The sequence below is a fragment of the Dermacentor albipictus genome, chromosome 2, assembly GCF_038994185.2.
Source record: "Dermacentor albipictus isolate Rhodes 1998 colony chromosome 2, USDA_Dalb.pri_finalv2, whole genome shotgun sequence".
NCBI lineage: Eukaryota > Metazoa > Arthropoda > Arachnida > Ixodida > Ixodidae > Dermacentor > Dermacentor albipictus.
In genome coordinates, this window is record NC_091822.1 from 68,748,121 (window position 1) to 68,771,106 (window position 22,986).

The window sequence follows — 22,986 nt, forward strand, 5'->3', positions numbered from 1 at the left end:
TTCTATAGAATATTTCTATCGAGTTCCTTTAGATCTGCTAAAGACAAATTTCTATAGAATATTTCTATCGAGTTTCTTTAGAGATGCTAAAGGCAAATTTCTATAGAATATTTCTATCGAGTTCCTTTAGATGTGCTAAAGAGAAATTTCTATAGAATATTTCTATCGAGTTTCTTTAGAGATGCTAAAGGCAAATTTCTATAGAATATTCCTATCGAGTTTCTTTCGAGTCCCTACAAGCAAATGCCTATAAAAGCTAGGCCGATGTGTGTAAAGTACTTGCAATTTACCAAAGTTCTACTGTAGGCAATAAGGACTACAGTAAATGCAGTGGCAAAATAATTGGTGCTACAACCACAAAGTATTCAGTTTGAAATGTTTATTGCACTTCAGACTAGATACATGCTTCATATATGTGACATACACACTTCAGACTAGAACTTGCAACACGCAAACTGTAGCTGCCAACATGCTTCTCAGGTCAAGCTGGTGGTGCAAACACACGAAACATGAGGTAAAAGAATCAGTGGCAGACTTGATTACAGTTGACACCTCGCAATAACAGGCTTGACTAGGACAAGAAACCATACCATTAAAACTGCAAAAGGAGTGCCTGTTCCAGCAGTGCACATTAAATGTTTGGATACTAAAGCCTGAAAATAGACTGATATGAATGTGCACTGCAATGTTGTGTCAGCCTGACGAAACGACACAGCATTTTAGTCTGAGCAAAAATAACACTGGCAGTCGCTGCAAAAATGTGGCAAATAATGGCTTTCACAGATAAGTACACCATATACCGAAACCACACAGCATTTTAGTCTATGTTTATGTGTAAAATTAGCACTGGTAGGCCCTGCAAAAATGTGGCAAACAGGGGTTATCATAGAGCAGTACAGCATATATCGTAAAAAGTTTAAAAGCTTGTATTTCGTTGTAAGGGAAACGATTTTGAGATCAGAGCCAATATTCTAATTAGGGTGAGAAATACAAACCAGACCGACACACGCAATGACTAAAAAAGAGATCTAGCTCAGGAGCTCCTATGTAATGCACATGAACAGTAAAATCGTTTTTCTCGGCAACTATGCAACCAAATTTGATGAGGTTTGATACATTTAAAAATGTTTAAATTATAGTTTTTACATTAACACCATCAATTTTTATTAAAATTTGCTGAAAATAGCAAAACTTGAAGGAAAAGGACTTAGTTTGCAACTGTAAATAAAAAAAAGAGCTAGCACAAGTTCGTTAATTCTGTAAATTTTCCTACTCAAATACATCCAAAATACAGAAATACTTTTGAGACAACCACAGCACTAATTTGAATTAAGTTTGCGGCATTTGAGAATTCTACCTGTTGCAGGAAGGACTATTTGGCAGGTTTAAGAAAAATAACACCACGAAGCTTACTAATGCTCGTCTCTGTGCCAGAAAGAGATATCATAGTTCTGCAGACTCCATCTGCTATGTCTAAAGTCAACAAACTGTATATATGAATTTACAGCTAGCATGAAATTGTTGCAACGTTTGAGAGTTTCGCGCATCTACTCATAAATTAGTGATTGTATATTAGAGCAGCATATGGTATCTCTAATTTGACAGATTAAATTATGGTATTAGGTCCAACAGAAATGTGATCTCATTTTTTGTTATATAAGATTTGTTAACCTTACGGCTCTGTTTCTTCAAAATTTACAGTTTCCATGAATTCGTGCTACGTGAATTATGCTTTTTCAAATAACGTTTACTTGATGCAACAATATTTCTTTATTTTACCTGACTCCTTGCTAAAAAAACTGCACAGTATTCATGAGATATGAATAAATAAATATTAAGTGAATAAGTAAACAAATAAATATTGCGGTTTGTCTTATCATTCCACCACCAGCATGAACTGTAGGGAGCTTTGGCTACTGCCCACATGGTTGCAAGTTCATTCTTACATGACCACCTGCTATTTCACTTCCCAGGAATGGAGCGAGGAAAGGCTAGTTTTTGGCCTCATTTGGTCCGTCTAGTAACGGCGACGGTGGAGCCTGGAAAATAAAATTGAAATTAATTTTCAAAAGGTGTAATGAACATTCAGTCATAATGTATTAGCAGGCACAAACATGCCACAAATATCTATATAGTTGTAGCATTATGCTAAGTTTCATTTCAGTATTTCAGAAAAAAATTATAACAGAAAGGTGGCAGAACGCCCCACCTCCCCACCACTCTGCCAAACAGTGGCAGTTCTTTTGAGAATCACTTTTGAGAATATTTTTACTTTCCCAAGATTCGGTGACATCAGCACTGGGCCAATGTGCCTGGCAGTAGAATATCATTGCTGATGACAAAAAGCATCTCCGAACGACAACAGCCTAGTCACACATTAATCTCATCTTGCAATGACAACACATTCCCATTTATAACATAAGCAAGCAGGAACACCCATGAGCTAAGAGTCCTATACAGATGTCACACTATGCATAGAAAAATTTTTTTTTGAAAAGGGAATGACCTACTGGCTTCTATTGCTGAGCGGTAGACAAAATTAATATTCCATCCGCTATTAGCCATAGTTGGTATGTACTATGCTTAATATGCGAATAATAAATTTCTCACATGGAGCTTGGGCATCTAAGTATGCATTGTATGGGGAACAATAATGTTTTAAGTTGTTTTCGCAAACTATGATGGATAACTGCCAATTTGTGGTATTTGGAACACAGTCGCGGTGTCACTGTCAGATACAATGGACACAGTATATTCGTGCTTTTTGAGTTATTGAAACAATTAGTTTCTAATCTAGTACGGGTATGTACACTGATATGTATCCTAAACGCAATGATAAGACTGCCCAATTGCAATTGAAATGTTAATTCAGTTTTAATTAAAAAGGGTCCTTCTTGCAACCTGGCATGTAAAAAACAGAAAACAAAAATTATACTAATCAAGTAACTTTGAAAACTGATTGCATAACTGCTCTATAGGTCAAGCAGAAAATTTTACAAGAAATAACGTGCCTAAAACTAGTTGCAACAAACAAATTTGTTACTACGAAGGTTGCGGACAATTCAGTAAACAGATTGTGACCCAGTCTTTTTATGTGGCATTCCTCAGCGATGTTGTTGGCCAATTGGTTGCCGCAGCTGAACAAAACAGATGAACAGTCTAAATCAGGTGCGCAGCCCCAGTCCCATCGGTGCATGGTCAAGTGGAACGAACATACTGATCCGGGGAGTGAATTATGGTGCTGTCTTAGGTACGTGTTGAGGCACCGGCCAACCTGTTGCATGTACATTTGACCAAATATACACATGATCACAAGAATAGACTACACTACCCCTGACAGACAAGACAAATTTAGTGGTATCTAAGCAAGCCTTTCTTTTCAGGGTGCCATATGCACAGCAGTGTGCAAGAGAATTGAGAAAGGCAAGCAGGCAAGGGAGGCTTGCTCGGTGAAAGATACCACCAAATTTGTCGTGTGTCACAGGCAGTGAGTGCACTGTATCCCTTTCACATGTGGTCAAGCGTACATACGGCAAACTGGCCGGTATCTTCTCATGTGTATAAGAGATCCAGTATGGTCATCCAACTTGGCCGTACATTTCCACAACGGGGCTTCATGTTGGATTACAATCGTTCATCTGTTTTCATCCACCGTAAAAACTGACAAATGAAATCGATGAGGCATACCACATATATAGTAAAAGATGTGGGTGAGCCCCCATATTTAATGCAACAAACAAAAAAGGCATCCTGTGTAGGTCAACAAGGTATCCATATCAGTCTGTGCCTATGTACTACAGAAGTAAATGCAGCTTAGTAAATACTGACCTTCATATTAATTTTCAAGAAATTAAAGCTCACCAAATGTGTATTTTGCAGTGGCCATTACTATGGGAACAGAGAAGTAACTGTAAAGATATCAATGATAAACAAAGATGTGCACACTACGTGCTTAGACCTGTGACATATTTAGTCCACTACCCTTCGAATTCCTACATGCACAGAAAACTGCACGAGATTCTAGCACAAACAGAAAAAAAAATATGCAAATAGGGGTACAGCATAGGAAATAGTTTTCAAAGAATAAAACCCCAATAAAAAATCATAAATACACTATGTACAAAGCAAAAAATATATGTAACTTGCAGGTAAGCAACTTACGCAAAAGAAATACTAAACATCAGGAATGGTTGGGTATAGTTTTATACAGAACACAATCATGTGGGCATAATGGCTATGCACACTAATAGGTAGCAAGTTCAATAAGGTTGCATAAATATTTAGTCTCTTTAGTATGCTGCATTAAGTAATGTGTCGACAAACTTCACCATGAATGACACCAAGCCCCCTTTTTGGAACACGTACATTTCATACACACCTGTCATGACGATCCAGATCACACGCCATGCTGCTGCAGCCATATATCCACAGGGTCGGCATTTCTTGGGGCTCCTCGATCTTGTAGTTAATGTTGTGGGTCACGGCCTCGCCACTACAAAATCAATTCTATGTTAGCTTAAAGCAGTGGCACAATAAAGCTGTGATATCGTGAAAACATGCAATCAGCACCTAAAAGAGTCACGAAAACAATGTCTGCACTAATGTGGAAAGAGAGCAAATGCTCGAAATCATCGAATGTCATGACAATGCGGACCTCTACATCAAATAAAGTTTTGGACGCACCGCAGCAGCAGATTACAATCTAAACTTAATGTTTTTTTTTTCCATTACTTAGCATAGGCAACGTTCCCCTGTCATGCTTAGTTAAGTCAGTTATGTCAACACATCTTGCCTTGGAAATAAAGCTGTACTAGTAGCAAGCTGTGATTGGCTTACATTTTTTTCTTAGAACTGTTCGTTAGCCAAAAACCTCGTAAGCAGAGATTGTGCACAACGTCGAAGCATTTATAAGTGAGGAAACGTCATTGAAGAAAGAATCGATGAAGAGGTAGACGGGTCGTTACTATGCAACTTTAGCAGACAGGCGGGAGCTCACGCACAACTGCACAAGGCGAACACGATTTCCGAAACTTTTCTCAGGGGAAGCAAACGCTTATCAGGATTATCAATTCCGCATTGTGGCAATAGAGTTGCGTACACAATTCTTACAACCAGCGCGTAGCAAGTATCAGCACAGGGTTCACTGTTGTCGTGGGTGTTCCACTTACTACGTTCGCAAGGCACTCTATACACACACGGGAAGCACACACAACACGGGTGAACGCACGTGTAGTTGGCGAGCACGATTGCTTACCGTTTCAACAGTACGACGAGGTCGAAAGGCACTCTCCAAGTTTCCAGTGATGCGTCTGCGATGTTACTTGCAGCAAACAAGCCACTGGGTAGTGGACGAGCTGAGGCGCGCTAATAATACGCATTACTTCTCTGCGCCGTCCACCAAACTTTCCACGAACACAAGCGGAGACAAAGGGAACGCACTCCATGGCATGAAAATCGTTGGTCCACATTTAGCTGGAGCGCCACGCATACGGCGTGCTTACAGCGAGACTCAAGCCATCTTCTGGCACTTTCGTGCTCGCGAACTACGTCTCATTTCATTACAGCAAACCTAATAACACACGGTCAAACAAACACATCGACGCAGCTCGCACGACAACCGTTGAAGACGGAGCAATAACAACACGCCGTAGCTTCGTATTCTACCTGTCGCGTTGAATACGAAAATACCGGCGCCGCCAGCGCCGTCTGTATAATAGTGCGGCTGCTGTGGCCTCCGTGATTCCTACAATAATACCCACTACAGCAGGTTTTGTGCCGTTTTGAGCCGGCCTTTGAGCCGAACTACATCCATATGTTGCTAGACAAGAAGAAACATTGACATGCTCATATTGTGTGCTATAGTTTAAGGCAGAAATAAATTACATGCAGTATTCTTGCTTTTGAATCGCTTATGCCACATGTAGTCAGCAAAAAGCACGGCCTTCAAGATCTCGACAATTTACCCTGTGTAAGCTATCGCTGCGGTGTGATTTTAACGATTTCAACCTCGGTCACTGGCCTTAAAACCCTAACTGACTTTATGCGCAGCCGTTACCTGCAGTGCCTGTGCCCTCACTTCGTTTCTCATTGAAGTAACTTCCTGCTGTCGTTTAAATGTAGCCCAGAAATTGTCGACACAACCTCGGAGGTACACGTGTGCAGTGTGTGATGTTTCCGTGCGCTTGTGTCCGTCGCACAGCAACGTATATACGATGATGTTTAATTTTACCCGTGAGGTACAGGTTACGCTTATGTGTTCCCTATCTTGCTTTCGTGGCGATGCGCTTATCATGCGCGGATCGCGCTCATGTGGTCTGTGGCTGTTCAAGATTAAAAAAAAATCGTTTCTGCAGCGTGCATTTGAGTGGTATGTGCCAGAAATTTGCGGCGGCGTTCGATCTGTTTCCGCCCCAAGTGCTGCAGTCACTGCATGCCAGCAAATAGATATGACGCGATTGCTAAGGCGCAGTTTTGCTTAGTGTTTCTTGGTATACATCTTTGTGATTTACCTGCATATGCGATATAAACCACAATGCGCGCTTCCGTTATATTTCTTTGGTTTTCCTAATTTCGATTAGTGTGATGTTTGCCTTGGTCAATGAGTGTCTTTTTAACGATGCTCTTACTTGATAGTAAAAAACCTCTGAAATGCCGATTGCAAGAACCAGCGTCTTCCAGTGCCTTCCAGTGTGAAACCAGCGCGTTTTTCTTTTTCCTTTTTCTTTCTTTTTTTTTAAGCACTGGATCGCACTGGGTACGCTGGCGCTCGCTGGGACTCACTCGAGACCAGTGAGAACGCTGGATAAGAGCTGGGTCACACTGGAAGAGACGCTCGCATTGGAAACGGCGCTGGTTGTGTTTGTGCCGCGCTGGCTCCAGCACGCAAGGACGAGCGCTGCTGAATATTAAATGCTTTATACAATTTCATGGCTTGATACTAGTCTCTTGTCCTAAATAACGCTATATCTTAGGGTCATAGAACTATTTCGTGTCGCAGCATGGAATAAAGGTGCGTGAGCTGCCTTGTTTATTCCTGCACATGTGACACTGAAAATCACTTTCGTTTTTTGCATTTTGCCTTGTGACAGGGCGGACAGCTAAATTCTTTAACGAAACCACGCATAGACGGAGGACGCCGCTTTTTTAGTAGTTCGCACGTAACGTATGACTGGGAGTTATCGCCATTGTCGCAGTGTTGTGGAGTGGACATGAAATCCAGAAGTCGTTCAGACGCGCTCGAACGGACCCCGAGTTCGATGCCTACCGTTGCTTGATATTATCGCACCGATAACAAGGCTGAGGCGATTCGTGCGCTTCCACTTTCCCTATTGTACTAAAAAGAGTTCTGAGGCTCAAATACACACATTTTAGCTTTCGCCAGCTACCCGCGCCGAGATCAGTCCCCATCGAAGCTTAGGCATAGCGTATCCGCCGAGTCCGTCTGCACGCTATCGGCGCGTCTAAACTCAAGAATCAAGAAGTCTAAAAAGGATAAATTACTTTATATTTCAGATTTCGCATCGGTGCTTTTAAATAAACAATTTTTTCATGTCTACAGTGCCAGCACAAGAAGTGAGGAGCGCCGATGTGACGCATCATAAACGCAGGTATATGTGCTGTCGCCGAAGGCTCCCAGCACTAGCCTGCGTTTCTCTGACGAATATATATGGCTAGACAGACGTGTAGACTGAAAGGCATCACTGAACTAAGAAAACATTGCATACCCCTCGCGTGAAGAACAAGAAACGGCTATCGAAATCGGCAGTAACAGCCCATTCATGCAGCGTCCCGGGTCGGTGGTTCATTTAGGACTTTTTTTCGAAGCTAAAATACCAATCGCAGTCGATGTGATGGCACTTCCGAGCACACTATTGAATATGGAAAGCAAATTTTTCTTTGAGGTACAGGCGTGAGTTTTAGTTGCTGGCCGATAGCGCATCTACCACGTCTGTGCAAGACTTCTCTCTGTGAAACTAAAACTGCTTCTCGATTTTGATAAGCTAAATTATCCGCCCATGTCCCTACGCTGACGCGGCGATAGCGGTAATGAGCCGGGCTGGGGATCTGCAGGTACGACGATCGAATCCTGGTCAGAGCACTTCTGTTTTTACATGTTCATTTTTTCGATTTATATTGTACTAAAACGCTATCTGTTGCTTTCTGTATTTAAAAAAAATACATACGGTGTCCAGGCACCACGTATTTAACGCGCTAGAGCTGTTTTTCGCACCAGTAACCAGCGCCTGCCAGTACGCCGCGCTTGCCCACGCCCCATGCATCCAGCGCGCGGCACTGGACCCATAATCCGGCGATGCACTGGATACTGGGTACTGTTTATAGAGTGAAAATATAGAGCCGTTCTTAGACAGGCCGCACTTTAGCTTGTTTAATTTCCTATAAACGTTCCTTTACAGAACTCAGTACGTATGCCATATGATGGCACACTTTTAGAACGGGAATGGAGAGCCAGTCTAGAGACAGGCCGCATTAGAAGTTCTGAAAACGTTCTATAAATTTTTCTATAGAATTTGGTACATAAGATGTCAACACGACCTCTATAGAACTTTTATGGAGGATGTAGAGCCATTCTATAGACAGGCCGCATTAGAAGTTCTGAAAAGGTTCTATTAACATTTTCCTGTAGGATTTGGCACATAAGATGTTAATACGACCTCTATAGAACGTTTCCGAAAACGTTCTATAAATTTTTTCTATAGAATTTGGTACATAAAATGTCAATACGACCTCTATAGAACATTTATGGAGGGTGAATGGAGAGTCAGTCTATAGACAAGTCGCATTAGAAGTGTTAAAAACTTTCTATAGACATTATTTTATAGAATATTGTACATATGATGACAATAAACCCTCTATAGACTGCTTATAGAGCGTGAATGGAGAGTCAGTCTATAGACAAGCCGCATTAGAAGTGTTAAAAACTTTCTATAGACATTATTTTATAGAATTTAGTACATATGATATCAATACAATCTCTATAGTACATTTATAGAGAACGAATGGAGAGCCATTCTATAGACAGGTCGCGTTAGAAGTTTTAAAGACATTCTATAAAAATTACTTTATAGAATTCAGTACATAGGACGTCAATACACCCTCTATAGAACATCTATTGTGTGTGAAATGACTTGTTTCTATAGAAAGGTTTCTATAGACTTCTTATAGAGATTCTATGCGGACGACTCTATAGATCGCGAGTTCCTATAGAGTCCCTTTTGACTCCATAGGAACTCATTAGGAGTTCTAAAGGAACTCTAAATCCATTTTCATAAGGGGTCTGCAAAATCCCCGGCCTAACGCGCTGCTTCACAGTGGATCTCCCAGAATCCCATGATTGCTTGAGTGTGAACTGCGCTGCGCCTGCAAAATGTAAGGCGACAGGGGGCGGGAACGTCATCACATCGTTGTAGACACGCTACTTTAACGCTTGTTAAGGTGACGTTAAGCAACGTGTGCGCCGATGGTGTGTTTAGTCCGCGATAACGGAAATAAACTTATTAGGCTGTCCAGGCAGTGCTGCAAGAACACCAGCCAAAAGGGCCATCCATGCGGCTTCTTTAGATTTGGGGTGCCACAAATGTCCATGCCATGATAATAACGGCACAGAAGCTCTTTAGCTTTATCTGTCTAAGCTGCACTGCACTGCACTGCAAGTTTTGGATAGTTCTTTTGTTTATATGCCAGATCTTTCGTGTGTTCTGGGCGTCACTTATCATGGTAAATGCGGGTGAGCAGGATAGTTCCACGCAGTTTACGTACGCGTTGCACGATGATTTTGTGGACGGAGTTTCATCAAGTCACCGCTGTGAAGTGCTGCAGTAGTCGAACGACGTTAGGACACCGCAACTCAGGCCAGTGTGCCTTTGAACAAGGATGTAATTACTTAACTGATCAGCCTAATAAAGGGCAAAAATCAGTTCCCACCAATCGCACCGTGACCCTCTGTCTGGTGAACTCCGATGTGAGCTGACGATGGCTGCTCTAAAGCGGCCTCTGAGAAACACGTTTCCTGCGGTAAATGCAAAACTCCCGATAGTGACCAGAAAAATGCGAAAACACCCGTGTACTTAGATTTAGGTGCACGTTAATAAACCCCAGGTGGTCCACATTTCCAGGGTCCCCCACTACGGCGTGCCACATAATCAGATCGTCGTTTTGTCACGTAAAACTCCATAATTTGCAATTTTTTTCGATATTGATCATCGCTAGATAACTCAATTGCCTTTTCTGTAGTCTTTACGCTTAGGAACAGAAGAATTTCTTATGAAGCAAGAATCCCATGGGTGCATCTGCTTGACGCTTTGTCATTCATGTGCTTGGAGCAACGTATAGCGCGACCGTGTAGAGTACAACTTGTATCGGCATTTCCCTCACTGCGTCAGGTACGAGGAGATGTAGGTACTGGGCCATCCAAGTTTGTGTCGCTGGCTGCTTTGGAGACACCGTATGTCGTTATATCAGCTTTCCCTTATTCCACTCTGCTGCTTCACCAGTCATGAAAAGTTAATTGCAGGACACGTAAATACACGTCAGGTGCAGTTTTTAAAAGCCTCAAGCACTGTTTTGAGAGACTCAAAAGCGTTATTTGTTCCGGGTTAACCGCATGGTTAGTGCAATATCGGGGTGCTTTTCCGAAAAGCTGGACTACAGGCTACTCACAATAGGTCCAGATATTTTTGTCATAACGCCGAACAACGAAACAAAGATGTAGCGGTAGCCTGAACAAGCAAGTAACGCCAATGAGACTGGTTCTATTTCTGGCTATATCACAAATCAACGCTCCGATCTAGGGCTTAAACTTCCCAGCTAACGTCGTCGTTCGCCACCAGTCTATGCCACGATGTGACCAAAGCTCCAGCGCAGCAGGTATCTAGCTGTTTTTATAAAATATATTGTGCTGCCAATAGAAGGCACAGTACAATAAATATTTCTGTTCCTCAAAAAAATGCTCTTGCATTCACTGCGCGAAACCGCAGTGAAAAATACACAATGTGATCGCTGCTCCTGTTTTACTGCGAGCTTGTCTTGTGTCATTAAAATTGTAGTTTTCTCATCCTGATATACTTTACCACGTTACTTCATTACAGCAACTCGTGGGCGCAGTGGGCGTCTACAGTGCTGCCATTGCTGTTTCGACAAGTACGTATCCGTACAATTCTGGTTATTATCAGTAAGCTGTTTTTGGTGCCCCACGAGTCGCGCCTCTTCCCTAAAATATCGCTCAGTTCGCCTCAGGGACTGAACAGTGTCATGCCATTAAGGCACGTTCTGACAGAAGCATCGCTCCGCAAACGGTAGAGCGCTACACAGGACATGACTGTTCACCAACACGTACATTGCAAATGTTTCGTCACGCGCTCTGTTCTTTTTTGGGGCAGATTACAAATCACTTTAGCCAAACTTCTGCAAAAACATTATTGAGAAGGAGAAGCATGTCAGGATTTCTCCAACTCCACTGCCTGCAGATCAAAATAGATAATTTAACCATCGGTCAAATGCATGGCAGAAAAAAAAAGGTATGTTAGGCTAGGTCAAAGAAAGAGAAGAATTGATTGGTGGATTCACATTATTGGACAGAATGATGCCACTTCGGGCTAAGTGTGACAAAGAATAATTGGAAGAAAATACAAACACTGACACACACACTTCACATCGGCCAGTCCCCTCCAGTCGAACGATCTAACTCCCACAAGCACAGCGCCACTTCCGCACATGCATTGTTCCCTTAGGGGTGGTCAAGTTCCTTAACGATGTAATGTCCAATGTATGACAAATGTTACGTAATTTTCGGCGCATCTGATTTCTTATTTCAGCACGGGCAATCTAACAGATCGCCTGTAGCAATGCGTTTGATATGCTGGAGCAACGTTTCCCTAGCTGTGGTTACGTCAGCAAACCAGTTACTAATAAATTAATTATTATACTAAATACGTATGCCTCACAATAACAGTTCAGCGCTTTTTCGCACAATATACTCTCCATAGGGAGAAATGCAGGTAAACAAGTTCTCATTTCCCTTGTTTTTGAACTGTGTTTGGGCATTACAGTGTTACAGATGTGATTGAATAGTGCAATTGCTGTTTTGTTTTTCTCTCTTGCCTGCCTGTGCTGCCTTAAGGGAGGTGTGTAGTCGAGCTGATGTCAAAGACGAAATAAACGGCCAAGTGCTCAGCAATGAAGTCAAGACTGCGTGCGTAAAAGTGATCGACAAACGCTTTCAAAGCATAGAAGTTTCGACAAGTTTGCACTTCCTCGCATCTTCGAAACTCAGCATAGAAGCTGTGTACGACATCTTCGTGTTCATGGAAGCAGCCCTCTCGGTTTTTAGGTCTGGGACGGATACGCTGGTTTTGGCGGTATTTATATTTATAGTGCAACACGCGCTTCAAAATATTTCATGATTGTAGTGGTCGGAGCCTGGGAGGGGGTGGAAAATGATTATGTAACTTCGTCGCCATCGTAACGCCATTTTGACCCCAAAGCAAATCTCGACCATGAAGTGTGACAAAATGAGCGTGGTAGGAATGGGAAAAACAAGTTCCAAGGTTTCGAACATCGCGGGCTGTCGCTATGCAGGTGATAGAGAAAAGCGGCAGCATTCATGTTTCCCATGTTAATCAGTTCTCTTCTGCACTAGAGCGCATGATCTTGCTCACTCTAGTTCCCGTCTTTCTCTTACCTTTCAGTGTACCCAATTCCACTGCTGTACTCGAGCATTACCATTGGCCTGGCGGGCACTGTGTACACAGCTCTGGTAACAACAATGTTGATATTCTGCCTATGTTATAGAACCTGCAGGAAGTGTTTAACCCGGTGCGTTTTGTTATAGTGTACATGGTGTTCTCCCATAGACTGACGACCGTATTCAGAAACACTGTTTCACTCGATGCTCTTTTCGTGACTCCTCTGAGGCTTCAAGATCGGTGTCGCTTGTCCAATCGAATAATTGCATCAAGCAATTCCCTGCGCTTCAGTAACACACAAAACCACTATTTTTAAAAAAAAACTAACATTATGCCATTCCTTGTTGTTAAGGGATTCAAAACAGCGTGCTAAGTTCATGCCATAATTTTGGACAATAAGCCCCTTACACGTACCATTTTCATCACGCCACAGAGGCACACGAGGACATAACTGAGCAGAACTTTTAATGTACGACCTGTTAGAAAATTGTACGGTAGGCGCAGGTTAGCCTAAGTTAGAATGAAAATGTGGAACAACTTTTTGAAGACGATGAGAGAGAGCCCACGATTTTCGTATTTTCTTAAGCAAGCTACAATCCATAGTGAGTATGTTACAATAGTACTACATTAACGGATTTTACTATTGTTGGTATTTCTGTTGTGATATAAAAACTTTATTGTTATAGTCCTAACAACAATGTTAGCCGAATCTACAAATCGCGTTACTTCTTAACCTGAGCTGCAATGGTGTTCTTTATTAATTTGCATGGGCCCAGAAATAGCAGCGTTGCTAAAGGCCCAGCTGATTTTCAGCAATGCTTGCAACCCTATATAGAAATATTCTAAACTGAGCTGCAAACAAAAACAGACGAAGTACTGAGCTGCAAACAAAAACAGACGAAGAGGCTGGACTCTTTGATAAAAATGGTAGAATCTTAGTCGGCTATTCCTCAGATTGAGATTCGTAATCCGGCACTTTCAACAGGCGTCCCTGTGAATTGGTGGCTATGGATGCTTAGGACAAGGTCATCGGTTCGGTTCCTGGCCGAGGTTGCCACATTCCCATGCGTGCGGTATGCAGGAACGTTCGTGTGGTTAGATACTTAGGTAACGCTAAAGAACCACAACTGGTCGAAATTAAAGCGGTGTAAACCTCTAGGGAGTGCCTAATAGCATCTGTGCTGCTTGTATATGTTAAACACCATGCATCAAACAATATATGGCACATAGAAACGTGGCAGCAGTGGTTTTAATATTGTTTTTAAATAGTGCTCGGCATAAGCCAATCTCTAGCCTCTATTAGACATTTATTAATAATGAAATTCATTCTTTGTAATAGTCGCTTAAGGTTACTCGAGCGCTGTGGCATACTTGGCCTGAGCGGCGGCGATGTTCTCTACTCAGCGCGGATTGCACAACGATTGTTAAGGTGACATGCGTATGTGAATCATTGGACAAAAACACTGAAATGGCTTACCGATTGGGAGCTTGTAGCGTAAAGTCGATTGCGCATATCAAGGTGTCTTCTGCGTGCTTAGGCAGATGTCGCAGGCATAACTATGCGCATAAATTGGACTTCCGCACAGGAGCAGCAATAGCGCCATCTTTTTTCGCTGTACTTCAGAAACACATTACCACATCCATTGTCCATACTTCACTTCCGGCCATGGAGGGCCCACTTATACAAAAAAGCAATGAAATGATGTTTGAGAGCATCTAATTACTATATTATTTTTTTATTCGTCTGTTGAACTTTGCACACCTGAAACTTTACTTCAGCAAATTCAAAACACAACTGCACGGGCTTTGCGTTAAGCTTCCTGTGAATGAAAGAAAAGTTTGAGGCATCCAATTACGCCTAGCCCATATGCGTTCGGGAAAACAGGCATACATTGTCGTGGTTGACTGAGTTTTTATTTTTAGGAGTGTACACATATGTTTATAATTACAAGAGGTGATGTGGTTTCCCACTTCAGCGCATATGAAGGCTAAGTCCATTCTTCCTCTTCTCTTTAGCCTTCTCACATATTCAAGATCGGCTACGTAGTTACTGTGCAAAGTGTGGCACAGATAAAAGAGCGGCAGCATTATACCCGTCTTTGAAGCAATTTTAAATTTTTATTCATTATTTCTGCATATTGCTAGGTACGTTTCCTTCTTGTATGATGCTTTGATTTCAGGGATCATTTTAGAAATGTGGGCTTTATTAGTGCTATTCCCCAGCTTTTCGCAGTTGCTAAACAAGCACAAATTCGAACTGCAGCTGGTTGCAACCTGCAATGATGCGCATACCTGCGCACGAACACATAAAAACCGTTTTCCAGCAATCGGAACAAGGCGCACAGATGTTTCTGGCTCATCAGAAAAGGCACCTACTTCGCACCGCATCAGCTCTTCGAATGGCCTTCGTGGCGTGATTGACGCAGATCAAACTTACCATTCGCATTCCTGCCAGCTTCGGCTGTAAGTTCTACGTACGCCAGCATACTTAGATTCGGCAACATGGGAACCCTATGCAGCACGTTCATTTATCGAATATTTGGACTTGTGGCTTTGATCACCCCTGCGCTTGATCCTGCTGCCGTTTGAGTTAGGCTTCTGTTAGTTTATCTCTAATTGGAAATCTGCTTCGTGACAATGACGAGTCATCTTTCTTTATATTGCTCGCGCTGTAAAGCTGTGTCAGAAATCATGGTTGTTCCATTGAAATTGGCCAAGATGAGCCTCTTTAGAACGTAGCGGCATATTTGATTCACAATATTGATGTTCCCAGTCATCTATCTTCTATCACGCCTCGGTTCAACAAGCAGCTGAAAGGAGCATTATCTAAGGTGAAGACAAAAACAAAAAAGCTGTGCAGTAGCCTAAACCTTGACCTTTTAGCTAATCATGCAGATAATAGTGAAAGAAACAGTTTTCAGGTATTGTTTTCCGCGAAATCTCACAATGTGAGATGCCCTCTAAGGGTAAGCATTTCTGAATGAGATTACTGGCAGAAGATTGTTCCTGCTTTTTTGAAATAATAAATAAATCTTTTGGACATCAAAGATCCGTTTGTGGCAAAGAGTTCAGGAAGTGTTGTAGAATTTTCAGCAGGTAATTCCGCCAAGCGCATGACTGCTATTTCTGCAGATCTAAAAGATCTGTATTATTCGCTCCCTCATGACCAGTTGCTTGCTTGTGTGGAGGACAGCATTGATTCCTTTGGATTCGTCGCGTTTAAGAATGCTTCTGGTGCACCACTGTGAGAGTTCATGGAACTTTTACATCTTTATCTAAACTCGACCTATGCGGAATGTAATTACACTGTAAACGAAAATAAACCCAGCTGAGAGTTTTTAAGAGGTGATGTGCCCTAAAACCTCCCCTCCTTAAATATTTACTCCGATGTATGGGAGCAAAACAGCCCCATTCTCTCGTTCCACTCGGCTGGCTAGCTGCGGGAGTATTAAGGCGACATGACGCGATTTTACTCCGCTTAAAAATCTTGTTCTCCCGTGAAACTCCGACAGGGAGTTTTAAAAAACTCCCCTCTGCCGATACAGGTTGGTCACGTGGCGCTTCCCAAGAGGCTGTGCGCCTCGCCAGCGACCGGGCGCGCTCCGGCGGAGCGGGCAGTGCTCATGGCTGACGGTTTGTTTACGTCTGTGAAGTGTCGTTCCGTGACAGCGTTTCGTCAATTTGTTTCCCGTATCTCCTTCCAGAAAGTGTTATAGGCATGCCTGAAGCTCACTGTATCTCAGCTTCAAGTACATTAGCTGTGATCACTTTGCTGACAACGATGATTGCAAGAGCCACGTTTTCAAGTGCGGAAAAAGGCTTAGGTATACATCGAAGCTGCTCACTGGCTTGTGATGTCGGCGCACGTTCTGGCTGTGTTTTCGTGCTGCGTCACCCTGTCTTGTGTTCTTCAGTACGTGAAATGAGACTTCTATGTCCTTTTGAGTACATGCTGACAACGTCCAGTGTAGTGTTTGAAAGGACTGCGTAGCAATGGCAACAGCAGCCACTGTTCGAGCGACGACATCCGTGCTTGTCGCGCATGAATGGCGTAACCCAAGTTCGTTGCGGTGCTGTGTTGCCAGTGAAAAAGACCGGAGTGCAAGCAACTGTTTTTATTTATCTGTGAACGGATATCCCCGCCCGAAGAAAAACGGTAGGACATAAGTATGCGCGCTGAAAATAAAGCTTCTTATTGAGCGATGTGAATCGAATTGTTATCGCGCATATAGGTTTTGGTCACGTCGTTGTTTCCGATATTGCATTACCATTAACGCTCTATCCGAGACACTGATTTAGACGCATTCCTGCTGGCTCCGAGTTTAGAGATTCACTCGCCAGATCAGCGATGTAGCTCTTTTTCGCAACCGAGACAGATTGCTTGGACGCAGAGCAGGTAGTGCGCAAGTTTGAGGAGTGCCCGCGAGGAGTGGTTTACCGTATTCTGTGCAATTGTGGTCGGGTATTACATAGCGCAAACTGCCAAATGCCTCAATGAAAGGCTTGGTGAACATAAGCGAAATGTGCAAGACCTACGAACGGGAACTTTTCTGACCATTGCCATGATTGTCCCAGCAAAACATGCAAGCCGATGTTCGTCGCATGCACAGTGGAGGCGAGAAACAAACACTGCTGCATGCGCGAAATAATCGAAGCCCGGCTGATTCTAAAAAGGGAGCAGACTGTATTAGTACACCTCCAGTTAATCTTTCTGACAAGGGAATCGCGTTCATGGACGGTAATGGCGTGCGCATGCTAGAGTGTGACCTACATTTTGTAGTTATGTGTCTTTTGTATCTTTCCGTACCTGTTTCGCTATACATCTGCCTCTGTGTTTCAATAAACGTCAGTTGAAAGTTAGCGCTGTCCTGTGGCTCTGACACGTCCCTCTCTTTTTGAATTGCGCTAAAGGATTTGCCAGTATGAGTAAACCATGCCAGGCAGCCCAAGCATCAGCCTTGTGGGACAATTTCGTAAGTTTTCCATAACGAATACCCACAATTGATTATATTAGTAGCCCAACAACACCTACCCAACAAAATGCATGCAGGCTGGCAGACTATGCAAAGGCAACATTATTAAATGGCCGTACAAAGGTCGTATAAACGCAATTCTATAAACTGCATTTTTTTCTCGTCTACTTCCAGAACAGTAGAGCATATGCGATTGCCATGACGGTCGTCTCAACGATGACATTTCAGCACCTTCATATAGGCCCAGGACCAATCACATTTAGAACACTACCCGAGTTCCTCGCTCAACAAGTAATGGCCAGTAATGTCCTATCGTACATAGTTACGTAACGTTATATCACTCTGTCATGGCACAGAAGTGACCGAATTTTCAAGGCTGAGACACCCTGTCTTACAGTGTCCTTACAAATTATTGCGCCACGCTATAACTTTTTAATAACTTCACCGCTTATAACACTTGTTTTTAATTTTACAGGGTGGACTCCGCAGTGTCGTGTGGGCTGACTTTGCGCAGGCATTCGTGATGTTTTCTTCTCCCTTTATCATCATTGGAAAGGTTATCTACGATTCAAGCAGTGCAAGTCCACCGCTAAAACCAATAAGCGATATCAACATTACGGACTACATGTTCCGGTGAGCGATTTCATGGTGTAAATGCTCTCGGGCATATTGTTGCTGTCTCCATATTTGACGCTGCTGAGTGTGTATGGCTCTTTTTGAAAATTAAGTTTCCAATTGCGAGAGAGCTTTACTTTGTTGCACCACCGTCGACTGCCGTTTACGTAGCTGTTGTGCGGCAGACGTTTTTCATTTCCATGTCACTGCTTTGTATATACAGCCCAAATTGAATCAGTGGTAAGCACGTGCATGTTGTCGGGCACAGCTAGTCATAATTTCAAGATTAGGCACACGGTACTCAACCTGGAGTTCTTCAGCTGAAGAAGAAAAGTTTGTACGCTTTCGTGCCGCCTTTGGAGTGACATTCCGTTCGGCTGCCCGCGTCAGGTTCTCTTGTCAAATGGGCCGCATTTTTTACACCATGCGACATTAATTTCAGAGCGAAGCTTTCAGCTCCGCGGCTCTTCACTGGTGACAGCAAACAGGGCCGTAAATTTGTTTATGATAGTGTCTTACAGCCTAAGATTGGGTCGTCGATAATTACTGAGATTGAAGAGATGGGGGTTCTTGGCCTGGAAGTTCACCAATCCATGTCTAGCATAACCTAAATTCAAATGCTCTGAAACTGTTCATTTGATTAGGAGAATTGCGCCAAATAGCGCTGGAACCCGTCCTGCTGTAGATCGCTGCCCCGGGCGCTCTGTCCTGCAGCCGCGCATTATTTATATCCAAGCGATGTCCCCGCGGCTCTCTACTCAACAGTGCGACAAACTTTAAGTGACAAATAGAGGTGACAAGAGCCCGAGGCACTTAGCACCATTTCTCTGTTTCTTGATGAACGAGAGGAAGCAAGAAAGCTTAATTAACAGCGCACACTGACCGTCGCAGCGTTCCGTTCCCATTTCTTGGGTATTCTGCCGTAACAACGACGTAGACACTCCTCCACCGTGACATTCCACAACGATAACCACTAACAAGACGACAAAGCGTTACCAAGTAGTTCAACCGATTCCAGTAATTGAGACGACCCTACTTACCGGACACTGTGTCCTCTACAAGGGCGGTGGCGGTTAATCCAAGATAAGGACAAATTACTTTCTTATATTCCACACATTCTGAGAACGAAAGTACCAGCCGCTATGCAACGGCCTTTCCATATACATTATTATTCAAACTCAAAGTTGTACACCATGCGGTCGCAGCCCTTCTCAACTTCTCTTAAGCAGCGGACGCCCGTCGTCTACTTTGAACGTGCACTTTAGCAAAGATAGTCCACGATAGGATATTTAAGGTTCAGAAGCTAAGAAGTCGCCAACAGTAAGATTATGACTGATGGCTTGTGGGCGATACGTTTCATCAGTAGCTGTTGCAACATCTGCATACAACGGGCCTCCATGCTTACAAGTAATTTCATTCGGACATTAAGTCGTGCGAGAATCCAGGTAAATAAAATGGCGCTCTTCGGCCCGAACTCGCCCTTGTTCCAGTAAAATCCAATAAGCAATAAATCAAGTGAATCAGGTAAATGAAATAAAATTATGACTGTTTCACACTTGTCTGTACATATACCTGAGATCACCATTTTTTTTTCGACAAGCACGGTAAGTAGTTTTCGTCCTAATGTTGCGGCTGAGTTGGCGTTTTCCGCTGGGTATCCGCCTCATATGGAGTTTGCATTTCGACACAACGTGCGAGCACTATAAAGCATACATAAAAAATTCCACGAGTTGGAAGTCTTAGGTGGGATAATTTGGCTGACGTCTGCTAACTTAAAAAAATATCTTAGTGCTGCCTACATTCTGTTCAAATTTCGCAAAAAAGGTAGCATTTAATTATGATGGCAATTCTGTATTATCATTCGCACTTTTGCCATCCTCGTTTATTTGTGAAGAAAAAAAACACAAAAATTCGCCTTAGTCTACGCCCCTCGTGGTGTACACCCCGCACCACGCAGGTAGTCATCGACGCGCCCTGGAAGGCCAGCCTTCGTAGGTACTGCTGCCGCCGGAATTTCCTAAACGGCGTCATAGCTGCCATTTCTTGGGCACTTTTTTTTACTGGAAAGGAGCGCAGACGAAAGTGACTCCGGATTTTTTCTTCAAAGCCTAGCCAACAGTGCCAAATGTTGCTGAACAATTCGCACCATAAAAAGCGCTATCGCAGCGAAATGTAAGCCGAATCAAAGCAGCGAGCAAAACAAGAATAGTTTTAAAGCTTTTAACATAAAAATCCTTCGTCCTGGTATCAACTAGCCAGAATTCTGTAACGTACCGTCATCTCTACTTACATAGATCATGTTTCAACGTTCTCGTCACCAGTGCCACCACCATAATAGGCGGGCCCTGTCGCCGGTTATCTTCCTTGATAAGCCTTGCTCTTGTGGGTCATGGACACTCTTAAGCGTGCCATGATGATGCCATACGCCGGCAAATGGTTCGTCAATCTAGCTGGCTAAAGGCAGTAAGACATCGGGAGACGTAGACGGTACAAGCTTCTCGGAAAATGCCTCCGTACTGTTTTTTCACTGCGGAATCAAAATTGCCGTGAAAGTCATCGGATGCAGCTATTGCTATTCAGATAGGTTAAACTTAGAAGTCAAACACCGAGGCCAACGTTCTCACGGTTGACGCTTCAAATCACGAGCAAGCACTGTGCACGCCAGAAGGTAAAAGCGATTGAAGAGGCACTCAAATATGACGCATGACGTAATAGAAACAAATGTCACACTCAGGTGGCAAATTGATTTAATTCTAGCTAACCGTGCCTTCGGTATTACTCGGTTATGGAGTTGTTTTGTGCAAGAAGGTGTAGCCATTCAAGGGATCCTGAATACTCACAATAACCGGGTTGGAAAGCACTTGTCGATAAGTTGCCTCGTTCTTGTCGATAAATACACGTGCTATTTTTACCGACAGTTATAAATGCACATTGAAAGTGTATTGGTCGATAGTGGAGGCCCTTGCAACTGACTGCAAGGGACAAACATTAAGTTTAGTTGTCTTAGGCTACCCTTTAAAAAAGGTTCCCCGCCATCCACGGCTGTCCGAGAAGTAGAATAGTTGACGTGATACGCCCATTGACGGCTTTCCTTTGGAAACGACTTTGCTGGTACCCGTTCGGAAGATACTCTCAGATACAACGCCGGGAAACACACCAGGCTACGTTTCCTTTAAAGTAAGCACAGTTCGCAGGCAAGAAACAATTATTTTTTTTATCTTACACCCTCATCTGCCCGGAATACAGCTCAAAGACAGGCTATATATTTAGATTTCTCCTTATTAATCAATGGCATACTACGAACGTGAAAAAAGCAATTTTTAACATCCTTGGCTGAATGCTACAGACACAAATTTATTATACGTGGAAAAAGAAATCGCATCTATATGATTTTTGTCGTAAAAGCCGTTTTTCTTCACCTAAACACTCAGATAACTCCCTACTATTGTGCGATAGTTTAACGTGTTGAAGCTACAACCCGGATTTTTGTGTGAACTCACAGTATTGAAAACGCATCTTACGAATGTATATCGTCGTCTGGGACGACACAAGTATCACAACCAAATTAGCTTCAATTTTCCTAAAATCTGTTCGAAAGAATGATGCTGAATCACTTCCTGGAGTTCATATTGCATTCGGGATCAATACTGCATGCAATGGCTTGCGAGGTTTCTATTAGATCTTTAAAAGTAGCGTGAATTATAAGGTAAAAGGGGTCTGACGAATATGTGAAGCGTGTCGACAACAAAGGCAATCGTTCAACACTGTTGTCAATAATGGACATTATTGTTGCTGCCAGTGACACTTCGGCGGCTCGCTCTGACATTCAGGACGAACTTTGACGTCACGAGCGACGAGAACCTGTGGAGCGGCTTAGTGGCGGCGGTGCCCTTCAGCCTCGCGCGCACAGCATTTGATCAGATGGCTGTGCAAAGATTTATGGCTGCCAAGACACTAGGAGACGCGCGGAGGTACGTAACCCCTCACCTCTTGGACTCTCACCTAAATAAAGAGCACTTTACATACCTGTAGTCAAAGCTGGAATTATCTTTCGCTCTCTGTTTTGGAGGCATTCACGCCTTCGTGCTAAAACTGCGGTAGGTGATTTCGTGCACGGTTATAGGACGCGCGTGGACGGCGTCGGGTAACCTAACCTATACTCCACCTCACAAGTCGTTTTCAGCACTGTGAAAGCTGCAGGACTCTTTAGCCAATAAGAAGACCAAAGGTCCCTCGAGATGTACTCACCGTTGCCGCGTCGTCTGTTACGTGGCTGCTGAGTTCGCGGCATACGAAGATCGTGCACAACGGTGATAAAGTGTTACGTATCACTGTGACATGCCACGTGCGAAGCTAAAATAAACCTTTGTAATTCTGCCATCATCGACGGTCAGGCCCGGAATATGTTTCGCCGATCAAGGATATTGCCTGTGTACCCGTCGTACCTTCGGCAGCATTGCTAATGACTTGAGAGATGAAGTATGCTTTATAACTCAGCCATACAATAACACAGCGTTAATCATGTAGCTTTTCGTACATTAGCTTGTGTATGTGTTATATGCCGCACTGAAAGTTGCTAATTATGTCGAGTATCTTCCTTGCCTGTCAGAAGAGAACCTCAAGCAAAGGAACAGACGACTTGGTGAGCGTTTTGATAGCACGAAAAAGACTCACTAGAGACTTTGGGACTCCTTTAA

General features: G+C 43.1%; 1 protein-coding gene and 2 long non-coding RNA genes across 7 annotated transcripts in view; 1 reads left to right on the forward strand and 2 right to left on the reverse strand.

Annotated features, from left to right (window-relative positions):
• LOC135903197 (putative sodium-dependent multivitamin transporter) overlaps positions 1-22,986 on the forward strand; it is a 198,636-nt gene that overhangs the window by 146,186 nt on the left and 29,464 nt on the right. For 4 of the 5 annotated variants that reach the window (XM_070533662.1, XM_070533660.1, XM_070533661.1 and 1 more), the window contains 4 exons: positions 11,106-11,157; positions 12,705-12,772; positions 18,150-18,307; positions 22,120-22,260. In XM_070533662.1, the coding sequence (XP_070389763.1) occupies positions 11,106-11,157; positions 12,705-12,772; positions 18,150-18,307; positions 22,120-22,260 (419 nt within the window). The remainder of the gene's footprint in view (positions 1-11,105; positions 11,158-12,704; positions 12,773-18,149; positions 18,308-22,119; positions 22,261-22,986) is intronic. The other variant, XM_070533663.1, reaches the window with a different exon arrangement.
• LOC135903198 (uncharacterized) overlaps positions 1-22,986 on the reverse strand; it is a 49,716-nt gene that overhangs the window by 12,331 nt on the left and 14,399 nt on the right. The gene's annotated exons all lie outside the window — the stretch shown is intronic.
• Positions 356-5,661, reverse strand: LOC135903196 (uncharacterized). The gene is made up of 3 exons (XR_010564748.2): positions 5,255-5,661; positions 4,379-4,492; positions 356-2,039 (listed from the first exon to the last, which is right to left on the reverse strand). It is a non-coding gene; the product is annotated as an uncharacterized lncRNA (long non-coding RNA).